Below are 23180 nucleotides of genomic sequence, written 5' to 3'. Positions count from 1 at the left end.
GAGAACTGGCATTATACTTAAGTACATGACTCTTCCAAGGTTGAAGAACTTCTCTGTAGGCCAGACACCTGGTGAGCACGTCGTTGGTGTATCTTCTAGGTACCATCATGGACTGCATCCATGGTTATCAGCCTACATAATACTATTGCACAGAAAGGTTCTACTTGGGAAAAAGGGATCCCTCTCTCCGATCATCTTCAGATAGGTACTCCCGGTACCTGAATTCACAGGGAAGCATCCAAGAGCTGGTGTGAGGGATTGATTGCATGCTGGATATGGATTTGCTGATCACATCATGAACCAAACCTAGCCCTAACTTATGCAACAAATCTCGATCGGGTGTGATGGTACCTGTTGAACCCCTCCGGAAGGCTTTTCTCAAAGCTTCATTCGCCCCTCCTACCACCAACACACCTCGGAGCATGTTTCGGACAAATAATTACATCATCTGGATGTTGGAAAAATCGATGCTATAAGTTTTTCACTTGCAACTGGACCAAAGTTTTCTTGCCGGCGCCGAAAACGGGTTCGGCTCTGAATGGGAGGCACAATCGGTACAGGAGGTGGCCAGACATACAAAACTTGAGACGAAAGGAGTCATTAGATTGGTCAATCCTATTGTTCCTACAACTTTGAGTCTTGCGGCTTAACCCTTCCAAGGCCATTTAACCGTGGTAGACCTTTTTTGGCCTCGTCCTACAGTGCTCCTTGAGTTATTTCCGGACATATCGCATCGGTTTCCAGAGGAGAACGTCGGCAGCCCTATACAGTATTGCATGATGTACCTTGTCCCCTGGTCAGGTTTCTTTGTCTGGCAAGCCCTCTGGTTGATTTATCCTGTGGTAACAGAGCAACTCCCACTAGTGGACCACAAAGCCATTGTACTCTGTAAATATTTGGTTGAAAGAACGGCAAAATGTAGACTAAAACCATGATTAAAATCCCTCATAGGCAATGGAGGAAAAAAAAAAAAAGTGAAACACGAACAGCATGAGTGGTGAAAGATTCGCGCGTCGAAGAGGCGTCGAGAGCGGGGAAACCGGCGATTGGATCTTTTGGAGTCCCATTCCGGCACTTTTCTCCTTCTCTTCTTCCTCCCCGCCATTACAAGGAATTATTTCTCGGACTATGTAGTCATCGGGCTCTTCATCGAGCCTTGTGACGACTTTATACAGATCTGCGATTCCCAATTGTCCTGCTCCCTTTGACTTAACTCCCCTCCCCAAGAGCTCTCAATCGCGCGCGAGAGCTCCCTCGCAAACGGCTTTTCTCGAGTGCTGGAATCACACCAACCAACGTCTCAAAAACTTGTTGATTTTGCCTAGTCTAACCTTCAGAGCTCTTTTTTACTCTACAATCCTTAACCCTCCCCCACCATGACTCCTCGTCGTTCCTCTCGGGCTCGCACCTCCCAGCCCTCTCCTGCCCTCCTACAACACACCAACTCTTCCTCCAGCTCCTCAAACTCCCTTACTCGAGAGAGAAGCACTCGATCGAATCACAAAAATCCTTCTCCTCGCGAATCGACCGGCAACCGCTCTCAGTCCATCGATGATGCTGAGGGTGGCTCGAAAGACCTTCCACATACGCGGCAGCGCCAGCGCGCCAACGACGACGACGATGATCCACCCCGTGAAGAAGACGAGGATGACCTAGATGATGAGGAGGAGGAAGTAACTCGATGTCTCTGCGGTCAGCAAGAATATCCGGGATTGCCTCCTTCTCGTCGCGAGGCACTCGGTCGCGGCACCATCAAGCTAGAGTCGGGACAAGTTCCCACTGATCCATCTGATCCCATGTCAGATGACATTGGGAGCATGTTCATCCAGTGTGACTTATGTAAAGTCTGGCAACATGGTGGTTGTGTTGGAATCATGGACGAGGCAACGAGTCCTGACGAATATTTCTGCGAGGAGTGCCGGAAGGATTTGCACAAGATCAAAGACGAACCTCATGGGTGAGTGAACCCCCGTTATTATTTGAATTTACTCGGCCCTACATGCCCCTACATTTGTGTCAACCTATACCTCGGTGGTTGTGCTTTGCTATTGCTGCTTGGAGGGGCTGTTTTTCTGAGGCAGTTTCGCGCACAATCACTCCCCATTTATGAGATACAAATGGCTCCTCTATGTTGCTATATAGAATGCTTTGAAGACGCATACTAACAATCCCGCAGACAACACTCCTCTACCTACCTTCCTGTTGCACCAGAACCAGTGCCGTCGCCTCCTCCTCCACCACCACCACCTCCACCACCCCCAGCCCCAGCCCCAGCCCCAACGGTGGCACCGGCAGTGCCTGAGGTACCAGTGGTGCCAGCCGTCCCAGTCATTCCGGCGGTGGCCCCGTCCCCCGGCCCCTCCTCTCGTGCCTCGTCGAGAGACATATCACGGCGTTCCAAGGATCCCAAGTCCCGGAGCAGCGAGAGTGCCGCCGCACATGCCAAGCGGCGATCGACAATGAACAGCCGGGATGCCGCTTACGACGAAGAAGAATTGATTCGACGCGCAATTGAGGAGAGCAAGGCCGAGACCAAAAGCAATGCGGATGAAACGGACACACATCTGGGCAAGCGAAGTCGAAGTGACAGTGTGATGTGCGTATCCCTAGGCTGAACAGCGTTGACTCGGATAATGTGGCTGACCAGTTACCCAGGAACAGAGAAGGAGCGAAACGTCCGCGAACTACTTCACCCTCGCCCAGCGCCGTCTCGAAGCATAGCAATATAGCATCTCACCCGCCTTCAGATGATGAGACGAAACAAAAACCCGCCGTCAATGGAACTCGCAGACAGAGAGCTACGTCTCGAGGCCAGATCGAGAAAGAGCCTGGGAATGACGCCGATGAGGGCGAGAGAGAGGCTCCTGAAGCGGCGAATCGTCGAAAAGAACGTTCAAACCGGCGCAAAGGAGATGGTGAGTGACACAGTCCAAAGTGCATAATTGCCACTTAGTAACACAGTCTTAACAGAATCCGAGCACGAAATCGGTTCCCCAACCAAGACAGCACCGCCAGAGCCTGAGCCGTCCCAAGCAAGCCCAAACACCCCTACTCCGCAGGAGCCCACGCCTGTTCGTCCGTCAACACGCAAGTCCGGTCGACCTCCCGCGCGTCGCGGTCGTGTTGGACGAAACCAATATACGAAAGATCGGGACACCAACGGGAATGGAGATGTCGGGTATATGGCGAACTCGCCGCGCCGCGGCCAGTCCCACGAAATTGGCGGAGAATCCCCTCGGGTTGGCTACAGCGGTGTAAATGGAGCACACATGAATGGTGGGGAGTCAGGACGGCCAAGCAAGCCACGCCACATGCACCCACAGCGAACAACGATGAACGAGATGAAGCGCCGAGTAGCAGCCATCCTGGAGTTCATCTCGCGCATGCAAGTGGAGATGGCCGTTGCCGGCGAGAACTCCACGCCTACGGGCAATGGCGACCGGGCCCAGGGCCTGCTCTTGAAGAGCATGGTCGATCAGATCGACAGCGCTATGCCATCCACGCGCAGCGATGGCGGCGAGTCCGGCCCCGCAACCACAGACGGCGGCTACGGCGAGTCGTCGACGAACCACGAAAAGGATTTCAAGGAGCTCAGCAGCGTCGAGATGATGGACGTTCTCACTCGCCATCTGCTTAAGTGGCAGCAGGAGTACGGCAAATTTGGAGAACGGTAGTCTTCGCCACTACCACACAGCTGGTTTCACTCTTCTTCTCGGTCCATCTCATCTTTTGAGCTTATCCGCTGCTTCGCACCACGATACCCATCTTAATTTGCTTTTCTCATTCTATCGATGTACACTAACTAGACCTCATCTCAGTTGTTTTTTCTTTTCTCTTTTGTCTTCTCCATGTTATTCCATACTGGTCCGGCGTCATGATCATACTGGAAAACAAGGATGTTATGTACCCAGTGGCAACCCATCGTCTTGCTTGGTTCTTGCTTGGTTCCAAGGTTCCATTGCCCATGTTATTTTTCTATCTGTTTATTTGTGATCCATGCTTTGCTATGACTATTATGTCTTGCTGCTCGGTGTGGTCGTTCTTCTAAGAATCCCTCTTCTTGTCCTTTTCTGTCTTTCCTTGTTTTGGTGCCCGGGTTTGATTTTTGGTGTTCTGGGGAAAAGTCAGGGCCTATATATGGCTGTTTGTCTGTCTGTAAGAAATTCTTTCTTTCTCTAGTGGGAATAGTATCACTACTCTTTTGTCTGTTGCAGATATTCAAGGTGTTAGGGGCGGAATGGTGTTCCTTACCAAGTATGGAGTATATTGCACATAGATACCTTGTCTGTGTGAGAAGACACTGGTTCATAGCTGAAGAACGGAGACTGGTCAACGTAGTGACAAAGCCAATGGCTCTCCCGAGCTCTCCTTCGTGGGCATCTCGCTTGACCCTGTTGATAGGCTGTGCCAAATAACGTTGCACTTGGTATCAAATATAAGACCGAATCGCCGACTATATTTAGAGTCAAAATGCAGCTCGGTTAGCTTCCCATTGCCTTTTGATATTACACTATAGGCTCGGAAATGGGTATCGAGTATGTATTGTATGATATATTTCCGTCTTTGTAATTGACAAACAAGGTCATCTCTTATAGACATCTGACCTGGATGGGACGTCTCGAGCTGAGCTCCAACAACCTGTCAACCCAAAGCCGCCTAGGCATCAGCTAGATAAATTAGGTAAACATTTCAACTACAGCAAAGCTTCAAACTTTTCTAAGTCGATAGTTTATTGTCTATGAGCTGGATTAATATAACTACTCCCTGCTTGTCACTTGTCACTTGTTCCAAGTGTGATCGCACCGAAATTGTCCTATACTTGCCTATGTATATATTATCCACTTTCATAGTTCATCTCTGTTAATCAAGAATGCAGAACATAGATCCTCTTTATATTTACTGTCCTTACAAGTGAATTTGACTCAATAACAGGTGCATCCATACATTGCGATATAAATCATATGGAAGCTGGGTTGATAATGCAGTGTACCCCATTGAAATCTTCTTTTTGTCTTCTAGTAACCAAGTCCTGTCAGAATTTTGTAAGCAACCAGAAAACTCTGATAATAGCAGAAACAGACAGCAGATGTGACAGTGTCCTTGTCGGCGCAAATCCGACGACATATGAAGGGTAGAAAACGAAGACTTTCAACAATACATGAAGACCTAGGAGATTCAATATTTGCTGGTCAGCAGGGGCCAGTATTTGAGTGAGACATGCTCCAGCTGCAAATAATGGGAAATTTCGACCAGCGAGTGATGGGCCGACATGAGCCGCAGTGGCAAGCCCTCCATATTCCCACGATGCTTGCGAGGGTGATCATTGTCGAGACCGTGTGATCTGGACATGGTTTGCCCGGCGACGGAGAAAGAGCTGCTGCCGGCAAAAGTCCAAAATGCATATAGGACAGCCAGCGCAGGAATTGCACGAATAGGCGCTACATCGCTGCCAACTGTGTAGTCGACAACAATCTCGACAAGCTTTTGGACTGTGCTTTCGGGCTTCGTGATTGCAGCTGCTACACGTGCGAGTGCATTTTCTTGTTAGTATGCAACCATATCCAACCATGAGACGTACTAACTAGGTCTACTGGTCCAGTAGCGGCGAGAAATATACCGGATGGGTTGTGTCTTGATTCCCAGAACCAGGTCTCTGTTAGTATATGCATATTATTAGTGACGGGGGGAGATATCAAGACTCATATGCCGTTGGACATGATGTCGTGGATGTCGTGGTTTTCCTTTTATCAACTCGTCCCAGTGTTTAGTATTAGTAGCGGATGGAAGTTCGTCGGGCTTTCTCAAACCGAGGGATTATAGCATGTCTCATGTGGGGTCCACGGATCAAGCCGGGAAGCTGGAAGTCCTCAATTCCAACTACAAAATGATCAAAGCTGTGACAATATACTCCATAGAAGGGAGATATTCGGATACTGACATGACGAAGAACGTTGCTTCTGGGTACGATTGCGAACTAGTCAGATATGTTATTCAGTAGAATAATATACATTCAGGCATATGCATAAAGCCTAAAGCCATGGAATGAAGACACAAGATATCCCGGAGCCATTCCGGTGAACCGGAACCATCCCGGAGATTGTCATCCCGGCTGCAGCTTCTTCAAAGACATAATTTTGGTTGCAAAAGCCGAGTGTTATCTGCTTTGTTGATCCAACAATACCTCAATAGATACTTAATGCTAGAAATAAGTACTTATAGCATTGCTATATCGGAGAAATTGCAGGTAGTCAACATGTTACTGGAATCTCAACCCAAGGTTTTTCGAGTATCAAGACTTCCATTGTCACACCGCGCATGATACGAAATACCTCAAAAGGCGAAAATAGATCCAAGGAGAAATTGGAAGTTTGGACCCGGAAAGGGACTACGAACACATTTGGGGATTATCGATTAGCTACAAAGTCCACAACTTCATGAATCTTTCCATGTCCCATGTTCATATTCCCCATTCATTATTGTCCTCGAGTGAAGAAGAGGCTGGCAAAGATTTGTACAAGTCCACGCATCGAGTGCGATATATCGGAAACTGCGTGGTTCTTGTTTCTTAACATTGTCCATCGGTTCCTAGAACTCGAAAAACAATCGACTACATCAGCTCGCTACATGACCACTCAATGAAAATATACCTGGGGGACTTCTCGCATGTCGATGGTTAAATTTATATGTTTTGCATACTTCCAGTAGTACGATATCAGCTACTTGTCACACCAGGGCTGTCAGATCTCCCAGAAAAAGAAATTATAGTAGCTCATGTCTTTTTTGGAGAGAAATCTCAAGATTCTTTCCCATTGAAGGAGTAAAGCTTCTGCCGCCATTCCCGAGAGCGGGGACGAGATTATATCATATATGGGGACGATTGAGAATTCGCTTGTCTCAGGAACCAAGTATGTGCGTCTGATTACTGAGACCCGTTGATCAATTCGCATTTCGTTACTTTTCATGGGGCTAGGTCGTCGCATGGCAGTAACCCAGGTGTCTCTGTGTACCAACAAATCTCGAAACTTTCCAAGGTTGGACATTCAGCTATTTCGGTCGCAACTTGCCAAATAATCAAATTATCTGTTGCGCAAGCAGATGGTTATTCGCATTGTAGTTGACTCAACAGTAGCTCGGTAGATGACACAGTCCCGTGGATAGTACATACAAAATGAAGTTGTTTATAGTAGTGTTTCACAATCAATTACAATCCTGTTACTCAATGATTATTTTACTTCCATAGGACATTATGCAAGTAGAATAGCTACTATAATACTGATCTTCTCAAACTTCTAGCTGTCAATAGAAACCAACTGATGTTAAAATAAACCCACCATGTAGATGTACAACATACAGCTCGGTTCAGCTGACCCCGGAAAGAGTGGTGGTATATAGTCCATAGTCCGTAGGGATATGAGCGAGCTCTAATAACATAAGATGAAGAACGGTGGAGCTGTGCAACCAACACTGAAGGGCGTGGAACAATTGGAGATACAAGCATGTTGTACAAAATTGTTAGGACAGTTGAAAAAAAGTTCTGCTCCGTGATCCATAGATATTCTTATATTATCATTTTGGTGTTGCAAACTGAAAAGTCTTGAGTTCTATCAATGTACTCCATACAGAGTGAAGGCTGTAGTCATGGCTGGATTTGCAAGTCCACTTATATTCCGTCCACGGGTAGACAATTGGTCCCGCCCCCATGGGAAACAATTGTACCATGGTACTCCGTGCTCCATACGGAGAACCCCGTGAAAAGGGGCCACATATCAACATTGGAAGATCACTCCATTATTGGACGAGGTCCAATGGTGATGTGACTCGAGTCAAAACATGCGTTTGGTAACGCTCTTCAGATGTTTCATCACAGAGAAAACAAAAGTGCGAAAGTTACCGTTATTTGAGACACATTTCCCAGCCTCTTTTGCGGTAAGAGGGTCTAGGCATGAGCTGCATGCGCTGGCTGGCGTTGGCTGGCGCCTCGCAGTGGTTGGGCCGGGGCTGGGGACCCAAAAGAGGGTCTGAGGAGCTTGATGAATCACTTTCCAGTGGAGAAGTGCATTGAGCGGTATTGGTATTGGTATCAATTTACCGTATGCTGTAACATGCTGTGTTGTCAATGGTGTCAGATATGGGCCAATTGCTGGCTAGCAAACACCCAGTGGCAGAATGAAAAGCACAAGGATACTTCTTAAGCCGAGGGAATCACAGTGACCATGTCTCCGCAACCCCAATGCAATTGTGCCGATGTGATGGAGCCAAACGCGATCGGCGCCAAGAGGATCCAGATGTCCGATTCGACCCGGAGGTTGCCATGGAGATGGAGTCGGTGGCGCAGTGACAATACGCGCAGGCTGGCCAGCCCCCCATGTGAAAGGGCCCGATGTGTATTGCAGTTCGGGGTATCCATCACTATGGAGATATGCGTTCCTAGAGGGCTTAGATTGATTGACTGGAGGAAGAAACAAGAGAATTCAATTGTCAGACACATTGTACAACTCTGATAGGACAATTCAAATACCATAGAGAGACAGTAAGGAGGAGAGTGAGCCTCGGTGATCAGCGGAGAACCCAAACCGGCAAGGCGGCGTAAACAAAGATCTGGCATAAATAAACGTGATGCTCGCCAACTGCGCTGCCCTCTTTCTTCTTCCTCTTCCATTCCTACGATCTAGCATTCTTCATCTCTTAAGCTTATCTTTTCCCCTCCATTCCAATCATCTACCTATCTCTTGCAGGAAAAAAAGATCTTCTCTTTTTCTCCTCCACCCCCACTTCGAGAAAGACTTCCCTTTCAAGTCTTTTCTTGTTTAGTCTTTCGAGTTGTTTAACGACAGTTCGAAAGGCATTCGAGAAGAGACGCTCAAAAGTCCGTCAATCTGGACTTTGACGCCCGTGTTCCCATCCCCTTCAGTGTCTTCCCGTCGTCGTACCGGAGTGACGCTGTCTCTGAAACTACTCAGACTCGAGTAGAGGGAGAAGTCAATTTCGATCGTACTTCGCGCGCCGAACGGGAAGATACTCGAAGTTCCGCTCCCCTTCCCGCTCCTGTTCACGGAAAGGAAGAAGTCGAGTTTCGCGTCCAAGAAGAGCGTTCTCGCATTCAAGAAGAGCACCCTCGGTACACGCAGCAGCCGCAGCAGTACTCGCAATCGCACTCGCGCGAGCACCAGCACCAGTCCTCGCACAACTACGCCCCTGAAGTTGAGCTTACTCGTGAACGGTATGTAATTGTTTTTCCTGGTATTGGGTTTTTTGTTTTTTTACCCCCAGCCTCCAGAGATCCACTTGTGAAAGTGGAGACCTGCAGCTGAACTAGCATTATTTGTTGTGAGATCTCCTATCTCGGTTTAGATTGGTTACGGATTTGGTCGGGGACTAAAATTACGTGTCATCAAAACCTGATCCACTTCAATTAGCGGTGACCGGGCTTGTTTTGTTTATATGTTTATGGTACCCGTGCATGTGGGCTGACCTTTCTTAGCTACCCCAGTTACCAACAACCTTCTGTCGACTACGAAGACCGTACTCAAGTCTACGATAAAGTCGTCGAGAACCAACTCGACCTTACTGAAAGAGACTACCGTCAACGTACCTCTCCCTCCTACGACCTCGACGTCTCTTACGACCGTCGTTATCGTCAGCCCGTAGACTCCGCCTACGGTTACCAAGCCCAGTCCGTCGACGTTTCGTACGACCGGATCTCCGAGCCCCAGACCGACTCTTACAAGGCAGACGACGTCTACCTTCGTGAAGTTCAGCCCCGTACTCGTTACTCCACCCCGTCTCAAGTAAACGTCTCTCAGTCCACTACCCGTGACACCGCCCCCACTCGCAAAATGGGTTACTACGACGACGAAGGCCAGTACCACTCTTTCCGCCGCGGCGTTGAGCGTGCTGCCGACCGTGTCATGCACCCCTTCTCCCACTCTGAGCATGAGGAGTCTCATGCCGGTGAGGTCGCTGCTCCCCGTGAGAACGTCCGCATCGTCGAGCCCCGCAACCGCGGCTCCTCCGGCGAGACCGTGCCCATCCCCTGCCACTTCATCCGCGTCGGCGACATCCTGATCCTTCAGGGCCGCCCTTGCCAGGTGATCCGCATTTCGGTCTCCCCCCAGACTGGCCAGCACCGTTACCTCGGTGTCGACCTCTTCACCCGCAAGCTGCAGGAAGAGTCCAGCTTCGTCGCCAACCCCTCTCCCTCCGTGGTTGTCCAGACTATGCTCGGCCCCGTCTTCAAGACCTACCGCATCCTGGACCTCCGTGATGATAACCGTCTCGTCGCTATGACCGAGAGCGGTGATGTCAAGCAGGGTATCTCCGTCATCACCCAGGGCAACCTCTTCAAGCGCATCGGCGATGCCTTCGCCGACGGCCGTGGTTCCGTCCGTGCCCTCGTCATCAACGACGGTGGCCGTGAGCTCGTCGTCGACTACAAGGTCATCCACGGCTCCCGTCTGTAAATTTTTTTTTCTGGGTTTCTCCTAGAGGGGGTCTGGATACGTTTGTCCCTCATCCATGGTGTGATGAATAGTTATTTGTTTTCTTTTCCTTTTGCTTGTGTGATTTAATTTTCTTTTGTATGACGATCTCATGTATGCAACTTTTTGTGTGCTGGTGAAAACTTGAATGGATTTATCTGTACTCAATTAGCCTTGACTTCCTTGTAACTAGCTCATAATGCAAAAATCGGGGCCAGGTCCACAGTATCTACTCCGCTTTTTTACTTTTCTACCTCATATTGAAGTTGGGCAGAACCCCATCTTGCATAAATTATTGGCTTGGCGAAGATCAAGTTTTGCCGCTTTTTGCCTACGATATTCCTTCAAGTTAAATGCAAATATATTCCAAAATCTGCTATTCTCTTTTACGATGTTGTTGAGGTAGGTGGAAATATAGTTGTTAGTTATAGATCTTGGGAAACATATTTCATAACCATGGTAGGCCGCGGCTGTCTCCACGCCGACCTTTGGCACGTCCGGCCATTTCCACGGTTTTCTCGACTTTTCTATAGATCCATGTATATTTGACAGCCACGCAGTACCCGTGGACTATTTATTGATCAAATATGGTTCAAAATGGGGGTTGGAAAAAGGAAGCTGTTGCTGGAGTAGGGTGCACCAGAGGCTTATCATTCCAGTTAGCTAGAAAATGAATCCGTATAATTTTTCTAGAGCTACGAAATGTAATCATAATCACCCCTGGATGGAGTCTATAGATGCTCACCTATTTCGAAGCCGAGCCGGCTGAGCCTCATCTTGATATCCGTGTTCTTTTTGATAGGAGTTTTCACCTTTCGCGTTGCTCGCTCTTACAATCCCGTTCATTTCACGTTGATTTCCCTCCCACATATCTGGGGTCCCACGGTAAGTCTCACACGCTACTCAGATCCGACCTGTCACTCAAATCAACATTTGCACTAAAGTCAAATTATCCTCATCTCTTCGCTCGACGTTGTGACCCACCGCATCGTTGTCTACCCTCGACCATTCCACTGAGTGGCCATATACCATCTTTTCCAGCACAAATTGCTATCATTAATCCCAGACAACGAAGCCGAGGACAGGTGTACATTCTGACTGAAGAACCGGATGGCGCAGGTGCGGCTTATGGGAAAGTTGACAAGTAAACAGAACTTGACCAGACACGCGCAGATGGGGACAACAATATCGACAATGAAGACTGGGGCCGATTAACCTATCCCAGTGAATAATGCACAAGCTCATGGGGTGAGTTGTACTTGTGCTTGCTTTATCCCTGACCAATCAAAGGCACATATCTAATCCCCTATTCCCTGGGCTGACCAAGCTCTTCTTTATCTAGCCCAGGGACGAGATTTCGTGTCGCGGTCATTACCTACACACTGTCCAGCAGATGAACGTGCAGAGGAAGCCATACTTATGTATAAGGCGGTATTATGATCCAGGATCAGTTGGAAGATTGTCTAAATCCACACCTTTGAATCCCTTCGCTCCACGCGCCGGATCTCATTTCATCAAGATCATGGGACTCATATGATACCTATGGCTGTGCTATGGGCGTGGGGTCATAACATGCCAGACGGAGCATGTGTTGTCTTCGCTTGCTGCATCTGATCGCAAGGTATTTACTCTCAGGCAATGCAATGCGACAGAACCAGTTTCGATCTATCTTTACTGATAAGGCATTATTTTTCCTTAGTACACCATATCCGCCGAAGTTGGTCATGCATGAGATTCATCTCCCGGCAATGAAACTTATGTCTGCCTTACAAACGATGTATTTTTGTCGTACAGGGCTTGGAAATGGGGTATGTACATGCTTCCAAGAATGGAGAGCGGCTTAACAGTTCGGCCCCCGGTAATATGGAACCTTAAATTTCGATATTCATCTTGCCTATTTAATCCCTGTTAGTGCCTCTGGGTGCTTAATAGTACCTCAACTTCCCCTCCAACCTCAAGTCTAGGAGATCATGACTTACACTAGTCTCCCCGCGCTTGCCTTCGAGCTATGGACATCCCTCGCATTACATCTATGGAATGCGGACATAAAATTATACCGCCTGGAATGTACCCAGTTCAATAATATAGCACTTCTCCGCCTCAAGCGCGTCTCTTCTGCCCACTCACCCGTCATATAAGTCTTTCGCGGCATTTCAGCCAACGAAAAGTTACGTTGAGGGAGTCTGGCAAGATCATCAGCGATTACTGCGTCAGCAGAAAGATCGCCGACAACAGTGATCTGCGCGCATTCTTAGACAGCGTCAGGCAGTTTCCTGCTTTGAAAAGAGTCACTATCACACCCCCAGCCCATGGTCATCTCTTCGTTCCGCTGCACCAGACCCCCATGATCCGCGCCTTCCCGAAGGGATTTAATTATTTCATTCCACGGGATGGCTCTTCCCCACAATAGCAAATGATCATGCAACTGGGTATGAGTGGGACGAGTACCCAGAGCGTAGATAACGGCACCGCGGGCTCTGCACTACGATGCGTGCCCTCGTTAACGAGCCAAATTCTGTTTCCAAACTGGTTATGACTTCCAATCATCTCCCGACTGGGATAAACGGTACGAGCTTCGACTAGCCTTGCGAAGAGTCAACAATTTGCCACCGTCATGAAAAGTCTAGGCTTCCACCGTCTTGACATTGTCATGCTCATAAGTGGAGAAGGCGATAAAGATAGCCTCGACCGATGTTAGCGGTCCTTCCTACATGGCCGGCTACGCCGTGCACTCGGCGAGGGAAAAGACATGGAACGTTTTACGCTATGCATGATAGTCACTAACAATAACTCCTAGGATAAGGACAGCTACGATGCACCCAGACCACTTGATCTCCTGATTCCGCTATAGAGTATCGTGCCAGTGGACAAATGGCCGAGGCTGCGCCACTTTGAACTGTCCCGCTTCTTAATCTCATAGTCTGATGTAATTCCCCCCCCTGTCAAGCTTAGCATGCTCAAGTTCCTTATCGACGGTGGAGATTGGCATGGTCTGCTAGAGGACATGTGCAACATAGTACATAAGAACAGGATGTGGGGAGAGTAAGATGTTGCTGTAAGGCCAAAGGCTAGGACTGGATTATCCTATATGAAGCGTGAGATTGGACGAAGCCAGGGGCTTAGAAAGGAGGCTCATGATTTCATCTACGGTGAGGGGAAGAATCCTTTCCATGACAGTTATTGTGATACTATGGAGTTGGAGTCCTGAAGGATGCATTTGTACCTAATTTTCAACGCCCCAATCTGAAATGGGATGATATGATTAAGAGGAGCATTGCCAAGGACGCCTAATAAGCGCTACGTAGGACTCCGTACGGATTCAATAATTAGTCTTCAGGTGTTTCATACCGCTCGATAACAATTTGCAAGAGACAATAAGCGCAACCAACCCCCGCAACCCCCGCAACTCCCGGCTGTTATCACTTGGCACTGTAACCTAAGCCCTCATATTGATAACTACCGTCGGGCCTCCGCCTGTAGGGGACTAGCCGGTCCTGTGAAATTGCTTCCCCTCTGCCAAGTGCAGCAAGCCTGCCTCTTGGCATACCCCTTGGGACCCTGCCAATCATGCACCATTGTACTTTATCATCGCGTGATTCGTGTGGTCACGGACAAGCCCGAAGAATAGGTATAAAAACGGCCTGCCCTTGACTCGGAATAGTATCGATTCGCGCATTACTCAACGATGAAGTTGTTTTTGTTGATTACCCACCTATCCGTGGCCTTGGCTGGAGCTGGTCGGAGGAAGCACCTGGTTGAACCGGTATGTACGCATGGTATATTTTGGGTGTCGTGATTATGTCTGACTTGTTAGGATGAATTCCCCAATGATATCAAACTGAAGGACCTCCTAAAGGGGACCCAACATCTTGAGGATCTCGCTTATGCGCACCCCGAGCGCAATCGCGTCTTTGGTGGTACCGCACATAACGCCACTGTTGACTACCTCTATCGAGAGTTGAAGAAGACTGGCTACTATAATGTGTACAAGCAGCCACAGGTGCACACATGGACTACTGCGAAGACCTCGCTGTCGCTCGACGGCGAGGATATCGCAGCGAGTGCCATGACATACAGTCCCAGCGTTGATATTACTGCGGAGCTGGCCGTGGTCGCCAACCTTGGATGCACTGTAGCGGACTACCCGGCTGATGTTGCTGGTAAAATCGCCTTAGTAAAACGTGGAGAATGTACCTTCGCAGACAAGTCGGTGGTGGGTGCTGCAGCCAAGGCAGCTGCGGTGATTATCTACAACAACGAAGCAGGTTCTCTTAGTGGAACCCTTGGTGCAGTGAAAAGTGAGCTTGGCCCTTATGCCGCCATTGCAGGAGTCACTGATGTCGACGGCAAGGCCTTGCTCGATGCGGCAGCGAAGGGCCCCGTGACTGTGGTTTATAAGATCGACAGCAGAGCCGAGGATCGCGTTACATTCAACGTGATTGCAGAGACAAAGGGTGGTGATCACAACAACGTCATCTCATTGGGAGGCCACACCGACTCAGTCGATGCCGGCCCAGGCATCAACGATGATGGCTCTGGTATCATCAGCAACCTCGTGGTCGCAAAAGCATTGACCCGTTACTCTGTCAAGAATGCCGTGAGATTTTGCTTCTGGACGGGCGAGGAGTTCGGCCTGTTGGGTAGCGAGTACTACACCTCGCACCTTACCGAGGATGAACTCATGAAGATCAGACTTTACCTCAACTTCGATATGATTGCCTCGCCCAACTATGCCCTCATGATCTACGATGGTGATGGAAGCGCCTTTAACGAGACTGGACCTTCAGGTTCTGCCGAGATCGAGCACATGTTTGAGAAATATTTCAAATCCAAGAAGCTACCGACTATTGCCACTGAGTTCGATGGCCGATCCGACTATGACGGTTTCATTTCTCGTGGAATCCCCGCCGGTGGACTTTTCACTGGTGCCGAAGGCGTCATGACCGAAGAAGAAGCAAAGCTGTTCGGAGGCCAAGCAGGTGTAGCCTACGATGTGAATTACCATGCCGCCGGTGATGACATGAAGAACCTCAACCACAAGGCATTCCTGATTAACGCGAAGGCTACAGCTTTCTCTGTCGCAAAATATGCCAACAGCCTTCGTGGGTTCCCCAAGCGTGTGGCCCCCACCGAGGTCAAGAAAAGAGCACCCCGGGCACATGCTCACACCAAGAAGGCCGGATGTTTCCACTCTCTGGTCGAGATCTAATCGGTGTGTTCACCTATTACGGATCGCCAATGTTGGTATAAGCTAGCATTAAGTCAATCTATCTTTCTCTGGTAATTAAAATTGTTGTCTACCACGAATATATCACATATTCTGTCAAATATGGGCTTTGAGATTTGAGTAACCAAGAGTAGAGATATGTGGTAGATATGGCGTGGTTATTCAGAGAATGTATTTGTATGGTATCGAATGTATACATATAATCCTAATAAATAGTTCTAGCTGCCCTGTGATACAGGACATAAGTATGACGACGGCATGTTTCTCTTCATCTACCTAGGTAGCTTTGTAGTGTTATGCCTCAGGTGTCTTTCGTTTGGAGAGGCGACGTTCCTTCCGATTTGACCAAACTTGGCCCCAATGACGAACATCAACCTTTCTCTCACGCTGTGCTCGCTCAGTGCAAAGAGTTCATTGCCTCCTTTGATTATTTTCTTGCCTCGTTTCTCAAGTCAAAGGAAACCATGAACTCGTCTTCATGGCATGCCTTCTGATTAGGTGAGAGCTTGCATTCCGCTTCCTCGAAGATCGTGAGACATCCATCGAAAATCAAACACCACCCTGATGTTGATGTGTCTGCTCGGTAAGGCCTAGAATATATGCCTACCTCCCCTCAGAGTTTTACTGACCCTGTCAATAAAAAGACCTATGACAGCACGATTGACGCCTTTAGAACCCTGCTGTTGAGTCGTGGCGGGACAAGTAACTGCTCGACTGGTGCAAAAGTAGCGCCATCAAGAATGACGAAAAAATATTATAGACGGGCACTGGTAAGTCATCCCATAGTTTACGGGTTTGATGGGAACTTTAGGCTAGTGATCACTGTGACTTGTGATCGCAGCAGTGAAATTCAACGTGGCTGGACTACAGCTCCAGAAAGGAGCCGGACTTTTGTTCATGACCGACAACTATCCCCTCCAACCGTTGGGTATATCGATGTACGGGAATCTTTTTGGGTTCATCACGATAACCGCGTTCTTTTGCCTGATAACAGACCAGCAAGCTACATGTTAACCACAGAGACCTAGAAGGGAACTGAAGACATCAAAATATAGCTAAATGTCCCTTTATTTTGGTTCTTTCAACTTTTTCACGTCAACCAATCTCGCTCCCACCATCCATTCTTTCAACCAGCATGTGGGCATCGACTGACAACTCAACCACAACTGGGTTAATTCCAGTGGTGGTGCCAGCCACAAGACCCCCGGCCACGGACCCGCAGTGGATGCCCTCGCCAGGTCGAGGAATGAACTGGGGAGCTGCACAAGGTACGATTATATAGCATGTCGGTTATTATCATAAGTGAGACTGTCAGAGAATTGCGTCTCTGGTACCGTTGAGGTGTACATGTGTGACACAAATGGCATCTACTTTTCTGAGTCAAATGCAATATGTCCAGTTCGTTCAGATCATTCCCATTATTCAAATTCTCATCATAACGTTCTCATGTCTCTCCAAGACCTTCTTCTACTGTTCCAAATGGCAAATTACAAAATACGTAATTGTCCAATAGCATCAGATATAAGGACCTAGTCGCGCAGACCCCCGATCAGATCCAGAATCGCTCGTGCCACCTCATCTGGACTTTCCTGGGGCGTCCAATGCCCAACCCCATCCACAAACCGAACGATACGTAGATCAGCGCACGAAACCCCGTTCTTCATCTTCTCGATGGCACCAGGCTCCTGATAGTTACCCCAGTCCAGTTTTCCCGAGACAAAAGCACAAGGCGGCTCGAGCTTCTTCCCAGCGAAGACATCAAAGTCTTTCGTATACCGGCCCCCAGCAGCAGTGCGAACACGATACCAATTCAATCCACCCTGGAAGCCCGTGCGACCATACTCACTCGCATAAACAGCAAGCTCCTCATCCGGCAGCCACGAGTGTGAGGCCAGACTGTCGGACGGCTCATGCGCCATATCGCGCGCCACCGTCGCAGGCATCGTCTCATTTAACGGCATGATGTAATACCCAGGTAACTGAAGCAAGTCGGCCGCAGACCACTTCCCAAGCGGATGTGGCCGATTGCCCGGCCACGAACCACTTTTCAGATGGAAGTATCCCCGCAAGAAGCGATGCATCTCCTCAGGCCCTAGATCTGACATCTCAGGCCCAGCCTCCTTGGTCGAGTAATACCACTTATAATGCTTGTGCCCGAGCTCCGCAAGCGTCTCATGGATCCCCACCGCAGCAGCCGACCCCTCAGCACCGCCCGCACCACCGGCTGCTGCCGTATCAGACCCACCCGCCGCGGCATCCGCATTCGCCGTATCAAACGGTAAATCTGGGGCCCCATTAAACGGATGGCTCATGAGCGCCACGCTGTGGAAGAAATCCGGTCGCATTAGGGCGCACATGGCTGCCGATACAGCGCCACAGTCGTGGCCGGCAACGCAGCGCACGGAGCGGTACCCTAGTGCATGTACGAGGAGCACAATATCCCGCACTAGGCTAGACAGAGAGAAGGTAGCCAGGTCGACGTCCTCATAGCTGGCCGTGTCCCAGCCTGTGGTGCGGCCGAAGCCACGCTGATCCGGGGCTACAACGTAGAAGCCTGCTGCTTCTAGTTTTGGGAGCACGCGGCGCCATGAGTAGGCGATTTCTGGGAAGCCGTGCAGCAATATTATCAGTGGTTTGTCGTTTGCTGGGGTCTTGCCAGCTTCTAGTATGTGGATGTTTAGATCGTTGGTCTGGATGTTGCGGCTTGTTATGCCTGCGGGGAGGGGGAGGGGTGGGAGGGTCATTGTTGAGATTGCAATCTAGATGTGATATGTATAAAATAGTATATGGGATATATGGAATATATGGGAAAGGTACGGAGTAAAGACATCTACATAATATATACCGAGGTAAGACTGAACACAATATAAACAATGCATAAAAAAAGCCCAAGGCGGTAAACCAAGTTCTGTGCCTGAAATCAAAAGTCATGACGTTCGTCTCGATCTCGGATCTGCCTGGATCTGCCTAGACCTGCTTTAATCTTCTTTTTTTCCTTTCACCCTGCTTTTCGAATGCTCTACCTCTCTCGCTTCGTATCTCCTTGTTTCTGACCCTAACTTGGTCAATCCCTCCCGAGTTGTTCCCCCTCGGCTCCTCAGCTTCCCAGTTTCTACATCTTATTATAGCTACCCATCACATCATCAGGAGATCCACATTCCCTTCATCCACTTCAATATCGGATCCCGGCGCTGCACCAAGCAGTGTCCGGCCATCCCGTCTTTGATCTGTTCTAGTCCTTACAAGGTCCGAGACTCTGAACAATGGTCTTCGGCCGTCGCAAGAGAAGTGCCTCTGTCCATCACCAGGTATGTTCCACGCGTCGAATACCTTGGCAAGGATAACAGATTTCCCTATCTGCGAATGGGTCCTGCATGACTTGATGCAATCCAACGGGTAGCTGCAACTTATGCATGAAAATGAAACTGACAGGTCCCCTTCCTTCCTACTAGCCTCTCTCCTCACCCGCCGCGCAATCCGCCCAGTCCGCCGCCAGCCATGCTTTCCTAAAATCCCAACCCTCCACAGCCAGCTTATCCTCCGCAGCGGCAGCAGCTGCGCTTCGCAACTCCACGCCCACCCCGACCCCCATCGAAAATGTCCAGACAAAACGCATGGTCCAGCGGCGCAGCTCGACCCAGTCACAGGTTAACCCCCTTGGCGGTCGCCGCTCGGCCAGCGTGGGCGGGACGCTGCGCCGCTCCAGTAGCAATAGTTCGATGAGCGCACGCACTTTTCGCGACCAGTCCCCCCATCGCCCAGCTACAAGCTCTGGACCCGTCGGGCCCGTCCCTGTACCCGTCGATGTGCCGCCGTTACCTAGTCTCCCGGCCCAGTTTACACCGCGGAAGCTGCCGAACCGCCGCGCACTGAGCATGGAACCGTCAATGCGTTCGCCTCCATCGTCTCCGCCGCGCACTGGAGCGAGGGGCGTGGATCGGGAACATGGGCGAGGGTCTCCCATTCAACTAGCTACGCATCAACGCGTAACTAGTCTTGGGACTGTTCCAGAATTGGAACGATCAGCGAGTCGAAATTCGGTGAACTTCTCATACCCCCTGGGCTCGCGGGCTACCTCGCCAACCGCGATGTCTGAGAGTAATCCGATGAGCCTCCACGATGCTATTCAAGAATCGATTGCTGAGGTATCTGACAAACATCCAATGGGGAAACCTACGGCACAGCTCTCTGGCAGTCTAGAGGAAAGCCCCATTGTAAACAAATCTGGTCCTTTGGCTGGCACCGCAGTTGCTGCAGCCCAAGCGGTTAGTGTGCCAAAGAACAGCCCAAGTGCGAATGGTCGGACTGGAAAGCTGCATAATTCGCTTATAGAGGCCGATCCTCTAGACCAATATACGGGTAACGCAGTGTCTGTCGTGGCCAGCGTGGAAAGTGAACACCCATCCTCCCGATCTCTTCCTGCGCCATCCACCATCCGAGAAGAAGTAGAACCCAAAGATGATGGCATGAATGTCGAAGATATTCCCATGCGGCAAGGCAGAGACCGGATGACGAGTGCCTCTCCAACTGCTGATCACGTAGAGGCAGTGCCAGTGCCGTCATCCCCCTCGACGGAACTGCAAATAGGGCAGCAGCCAAACCGTCAGTCGAGCAGCCCAGGTCGAACTGCTCGCTTCTCCAGGTTACTCTCAGTGGCTGGAGCCGGTGATCAAGTTCACCAGCCTCCGCCCAGATCAGTATCTCCTGTCAAATCGGCCTTGAAACACCCAAGAGAAACCTCCTTATCGCCTAATAGGAGGGCTGAGGCAACCGGTCGAGTCCTACCACTGAGCGAGTTATCAGATGGAACCTCGGTGGCTTCTGACGAAGGATCCCGGGTTGATGCCAAGAAGAAGTCTGTCAAGGTCAGTTTCGATGATGAGGCTGAGGTTTTCAATGCAGCAGCCAGCCCTCCTACCTCGCCAGAAGAATATATGCCTGATTCCCAACCCGGCGGTAAATCCAAGTCTCGTATGAGTTGGCTTGGTGTTGGCAAGAAGAAGTCGCCCGCGGAGTTTGCGAGCGACGATGACTGGGATGTAGTCATGAAACCCCGACAAGTTCTTCCATCTTTCGGTAGCATTCGAGGAAGCCGAGGCGGCGCTCATAAGAGGTCGCCAATCCCTGATTTCAGTGACAATGAGTCCAGCTGTTCGACTGAATCTGATGTGGTGCCAAAGCCGGGTATATCTCTCTCAAATGACCACACTGTCGGAAGTTTGCCGCCTAAGACGCAAAAAGATGAATATTTCCACCCACGCGATTTGAGCGCTTTGGAGCAATTATCTGTCAACGGCACTTTGCATACTTTGCATTCAGATACCAGCCCAGGGGCCAAACGAGCGGCCAGAGTCACCCATGACGCCACTGATAAACAGCCGTATTCCAGCGTGGGCTCTGAACTATCTGTGCCTGCTATTGCTGTCGAGCCTGCTACGCCCCCAGCAGACGAAACCAACCAAAATCTCGACGTGAAGAGAGCTAGCCTAGACCAGTATAGGATTCCGGGAGGATTCCCGCCCTCCAGCTCAGACCGCAGTCTCGATTCGGCTGCGAAGAAGACCAGCGCCCAGGCCGTGGCGAGCGCTGTTCCAAAGCTGGATGACTTGGACGCAGAGGAGTCGTCTGGTGATAGCATCTACAGCGATGCAGCGGAAGACATTGACGGTGATGGGTTTGGATCCATCAATGCCATTGTTGATAATCGATCAGCACCTAGATCGGTACCTATTGAGGAGAATGCGAGCGAATCCCGGGACGCAACGCCAAGGCCTATCAATAGAGCCGCCATCGTGGATAGTCAGTCACAAGATGTGACAGATCAACCACTTGCGGATTCGCGCTGCATGACACCGACTCAAGACTCGGTCAACCGCCTGGTAGAGGAATCTCCTGCCTCTTCGGTTGGCCATGGACTTAGTTCTGCACACTCGCCAGTGCCAGTGCCGTTGCAAACTCGCAATGTGACTGCTCAGGATGACAGCGTCCAAGCACAGCGCACCGCGCGAACCCGCCCCATGTCGGTGGATGTGAATGGCACGTCTCGTATGCAGGACCCTCGGTGGTCGAGCAACGATGCTTCTCCACGAGGTGGCAAGGCTAAACCACGTCCCATGTCTCTTGGTCCAGTTTTCCACAATTCAGGAGGCCAACCAGGTGTTCCTGGCAGTCTGCGCCGGCAAATGTCGAATGAAAGTGATTCTTCAAGCAGTTTCAAACGATCTTCTCCCCGTGGAGATCCCCACTCCTTGCGACGGACGATGAGAGCCGGCGCTGCTGGTGCTAACGTCCGAGTGCAAGCTCCAACGGAACGCAACGAGTCTCCCCTTGAACATCGTCCTCTTTCATCTGGCTCCTCGAATGGCACAATGCGTAAGACTCTCCGAGGACCTGCGGGAGGTGAGCGATATACGTTCTTCTCAACAAACAAGAAGGCCCCGCCAAGAGCGAAGTTTACCAAGGCGCCCCCTAAGTTGGCGCGCTCAACTCGGTTCGCAAATTCAGATGGCGAGGATGAAGCCCGACCCCGGGTCTTCGCCAGTCGATTCGTAGATTCCAGCGACGAAGAGCCTGGAAGCAACAAGCTACGTCCTGTCCGCGGTATCCCTCGTCGCCAAGGTGCCGACGACGGTGACTCGACAGAGTTGGAGGATAGTTCGGAAGAGAGCGCCCGGCAGCAAGCACATCCAGTGCTTGCGTCCCAGCCAACGACCTCTTCACCTGGATCCTACGGGAAAAACGCAACAAACATGTCTGGAATGGCAGCTGTAGCCAAACAACGTGGCATGTCGCAGAGAGACTTAGAGGAGTTCATCATGGCGCCTCCCCGTGGTCGGAAGCCAGGACTTCTCACCCGGCTAGGGATTAAGAAACCCAAGAACTCAGACAATAGAGCTCGCGAAGCTGGCGTCGAAAGCCCCTCGCGGGGAGACATCCCCCTAGAGCGGTCGCCTCTGGAACGCGATCAATTACGCAGCGAGGGCATGGTGAATGGAAACCGCGGCATGACCACAACCACGGTGTCTGCTGGGAATCCCGAGCCGACTCGCCCATCCAGGCTGGTGAAGAGAAACTCTAAACGCCAGTCGACGGGGCCAAACCCTTGGCCGCTTCACCCCAGTGCCAAGGAAGAAGAGCCTCTCCAGCCAGTCGCGGAACAGCCAAACAGCGCCCCGTCATCTGTTCTCCAAACGCAAGACCCTGCGCCGCCAACACATAGTGCAGGTGCAGTACACAATGAGAGCGCCCTTGTCAATGGGAATGGCGCTCACGGTGCATCTCCGATTGCGAAGGAGCCCGGGGTACCCCGCGACGGACCAGATCCAAACAATGACAGCACTTCTGAATTCACGAACCCCGATGACCATGGGCTTTCGGCGCGCGACATCGTGATCACTGGCTCTGGACGAAAGAAACGATTTCCTCTTCTTCGGAAGGCATTCGGTCTGCGGAATTGATCATGCTGCGGATCTGAA

The 23180-nt window shown here is 50.3% G+C and overlaps 9 protein-coding genes across 9 annotated transcripts; 7 read left to right on the top strand and 2 right to left on the bottom strand.

Moving 5' to 3' along the window:
• Positions 1 to 1376: 1376 nt before the first annotated feature.
• Positions 1377 to 3674, top strand: N7517_009696 (uncharacterized protein; the record flags this gene model as incomplete). The annotated part of the gene is made up of 4 exons (XM_056727419.1): positions 1377 to 1957; positions 2177 to 2596; positions 2656 to 2915; positions 2971 to 3674. The coding sequence occupies 4 exons, from the start codon at positions 1377 to 1379 to the stop codon at positions 3672 to 3674; spliced, it is 1965 nt and encodes a 654-aa protein (XP_056575991.1).
• Positions 3675 to 5175: 1501 nt separating this feature from the next.
• Positions 5176 to 5669, bottom strand: N7517_009695 (uncharacterized protein; the record flags this gene model as incomplete). The annotated part of the gene is made up of 2 exons (XM_056727418.1): positions 5176 to 5540; positions 5579 to 5669. 2 exons carry the CDS (start codon positions 5667 to 5669, stop codon positions 5176 to 5178), a joined length of 456 nt encoding a protein of 151 aa, XP_056575990.1.
• A 2161-nt stretch (positions 5670 to 7830) lies between these two features.
• Positions 7831 to 10460, top strand: hexA (putative Woronin body protein HexA; the record flags this gene model as incomplete). Its single annotated transcript, XM_056727417.1, has 3 exons — positions 7831 to 7878; positions 8835 to 9220; positions 9482 to 10460. 3 exons carry the CDS (start codon positions 7831 to 7833, stop codon positions 10458 to 10460), a joined length of 1413 nt encoding a protein of 470 aa, XP_056575989.1.
• Positions 10461 to 12448: 1988 nt separating this feature from the next.
• N7517_009693 (uncharacterized protein) lies at positions 12449 to 12888 on the top strand (the record flags this gene model as incomplete). Its single annotated transcript, XM_056727416.1, is given in 2 exon segments — positions 12449 to 12552; positions 12567 to 12888. The coding sequence occupies 2 exon segments, from the start codon at positions 12449 to 12451 to the stop codon at positions 12886 to 12888; spliced, it is 426 nt and encodes a 141-aa protein (XP_056575988.1).
• Positions 12889 to 12897: 9 nt separating this feature from the next.
• On the top strand, positions 12898 to 13176 carry N7517_009692 (uncharacterized protein; the record flags this gene model as incomplete). Its single annotated transcript, XM_056727415.1, has 2 exons — positions 12898 to 13007; positions 13062 to 13176. The coding sequence occupies 2 exons, from the start codon at positions 12898 to 12900 to the stop codon at positions 13174 to 13176; spliced, it is 225 nt and encodes a 74-aa protein (XP_056575987.1).
• Positions 13177 to 13431: 255 nt separating this feature from the next.
• N7517_009691 (uncharacterized protein) lies at positions 13432 to 13686 on the top strand (the record flags this gene model as incomplete). The annotated part of the gene is given in 2 exon segments (XM_056727414.1): positions 13432 to 13520; positions 13539 to 13686. The coding sequence occupies 2 exon segments, from the start codon at positions 13432 to 13434 to the stop codon at positions 13684 to 13686; spliced, it is 237 nt and encodes a 78-aa protein (XP_056575986.1).
• Positions 13687 to 14163: 477 nt separating this feature from the next.
• N7517_009690 (M28 family metallopeptidase) lies at positions 14164 to 15687 on the top strand (the record flags this gene model as incomplete). Its single annotated transcript, XM_056727413.1, has 2 exons — positions 14164 to 14241; positions 14293 to 15687. 2 exons carry the CDS (start codon positions 14164 to 14166, stop codon positions 15685 to 15687), a joined length of 1473 nt encoding a protein of 490 aa, XP_056575985.1.
• Positions 15688 to 17234: 1547 nt separating this feature from the next.
• Positions 17235 to 18449, bottom strand: N7517_009689 (alpha/beta fold hydrolase; the record flags this gene model as incomplete). The annotated part of the gene is made up of 1 exon (XM_056727412.1): positions 17235 to 18449. The coding sequence occupies one exon, from the start codon at positions 18447 to 18449 to the stop codon at positions 17235 to 17237; it is 1215 nt and encodes a 404-aa protein (XP_056575984.1).
• A 519-nt stretch (positions 18450 to 18968) lies between these two features.
• Positions 18969 to 23162, top strand: N7517_009688 (uncharacterized protein; the record flags this gene model as incomplete). Its single annotated transcript, XM_056727411.1, has 2 exons — positions 18969 to 19013; positions 19158 to 23162. 2 exons carry the CDS (start codon positions 18969 to 18971, stop codon positions 23160 to 23162), a joined length of 4050 nt encoding a protein of 1349 aa, XP_056575983.1.
• Between the last annotated feature and the right edge of the window lie 18 nt (positions 23163 to 23180).

This window comes from Penicillium concentricum, assembly GCF_028827145.1.
Source record: "Penicillium concentricum strain IBT 3081 chromosome Unknown utg000004l_segment0_segment0, whole genome shotgun sequence".
In the NCBI taxonomy this organism is placed as follows: Eukaryota; Fungi; Ascomycota; class Eurotiomycetes; order Eurotiales; family Aspergillaceae; genus Penicillium; species Penicillium concentricum.
This window is presented reverse-complemented; position numbering and strand designations above follow the sequence as displayed.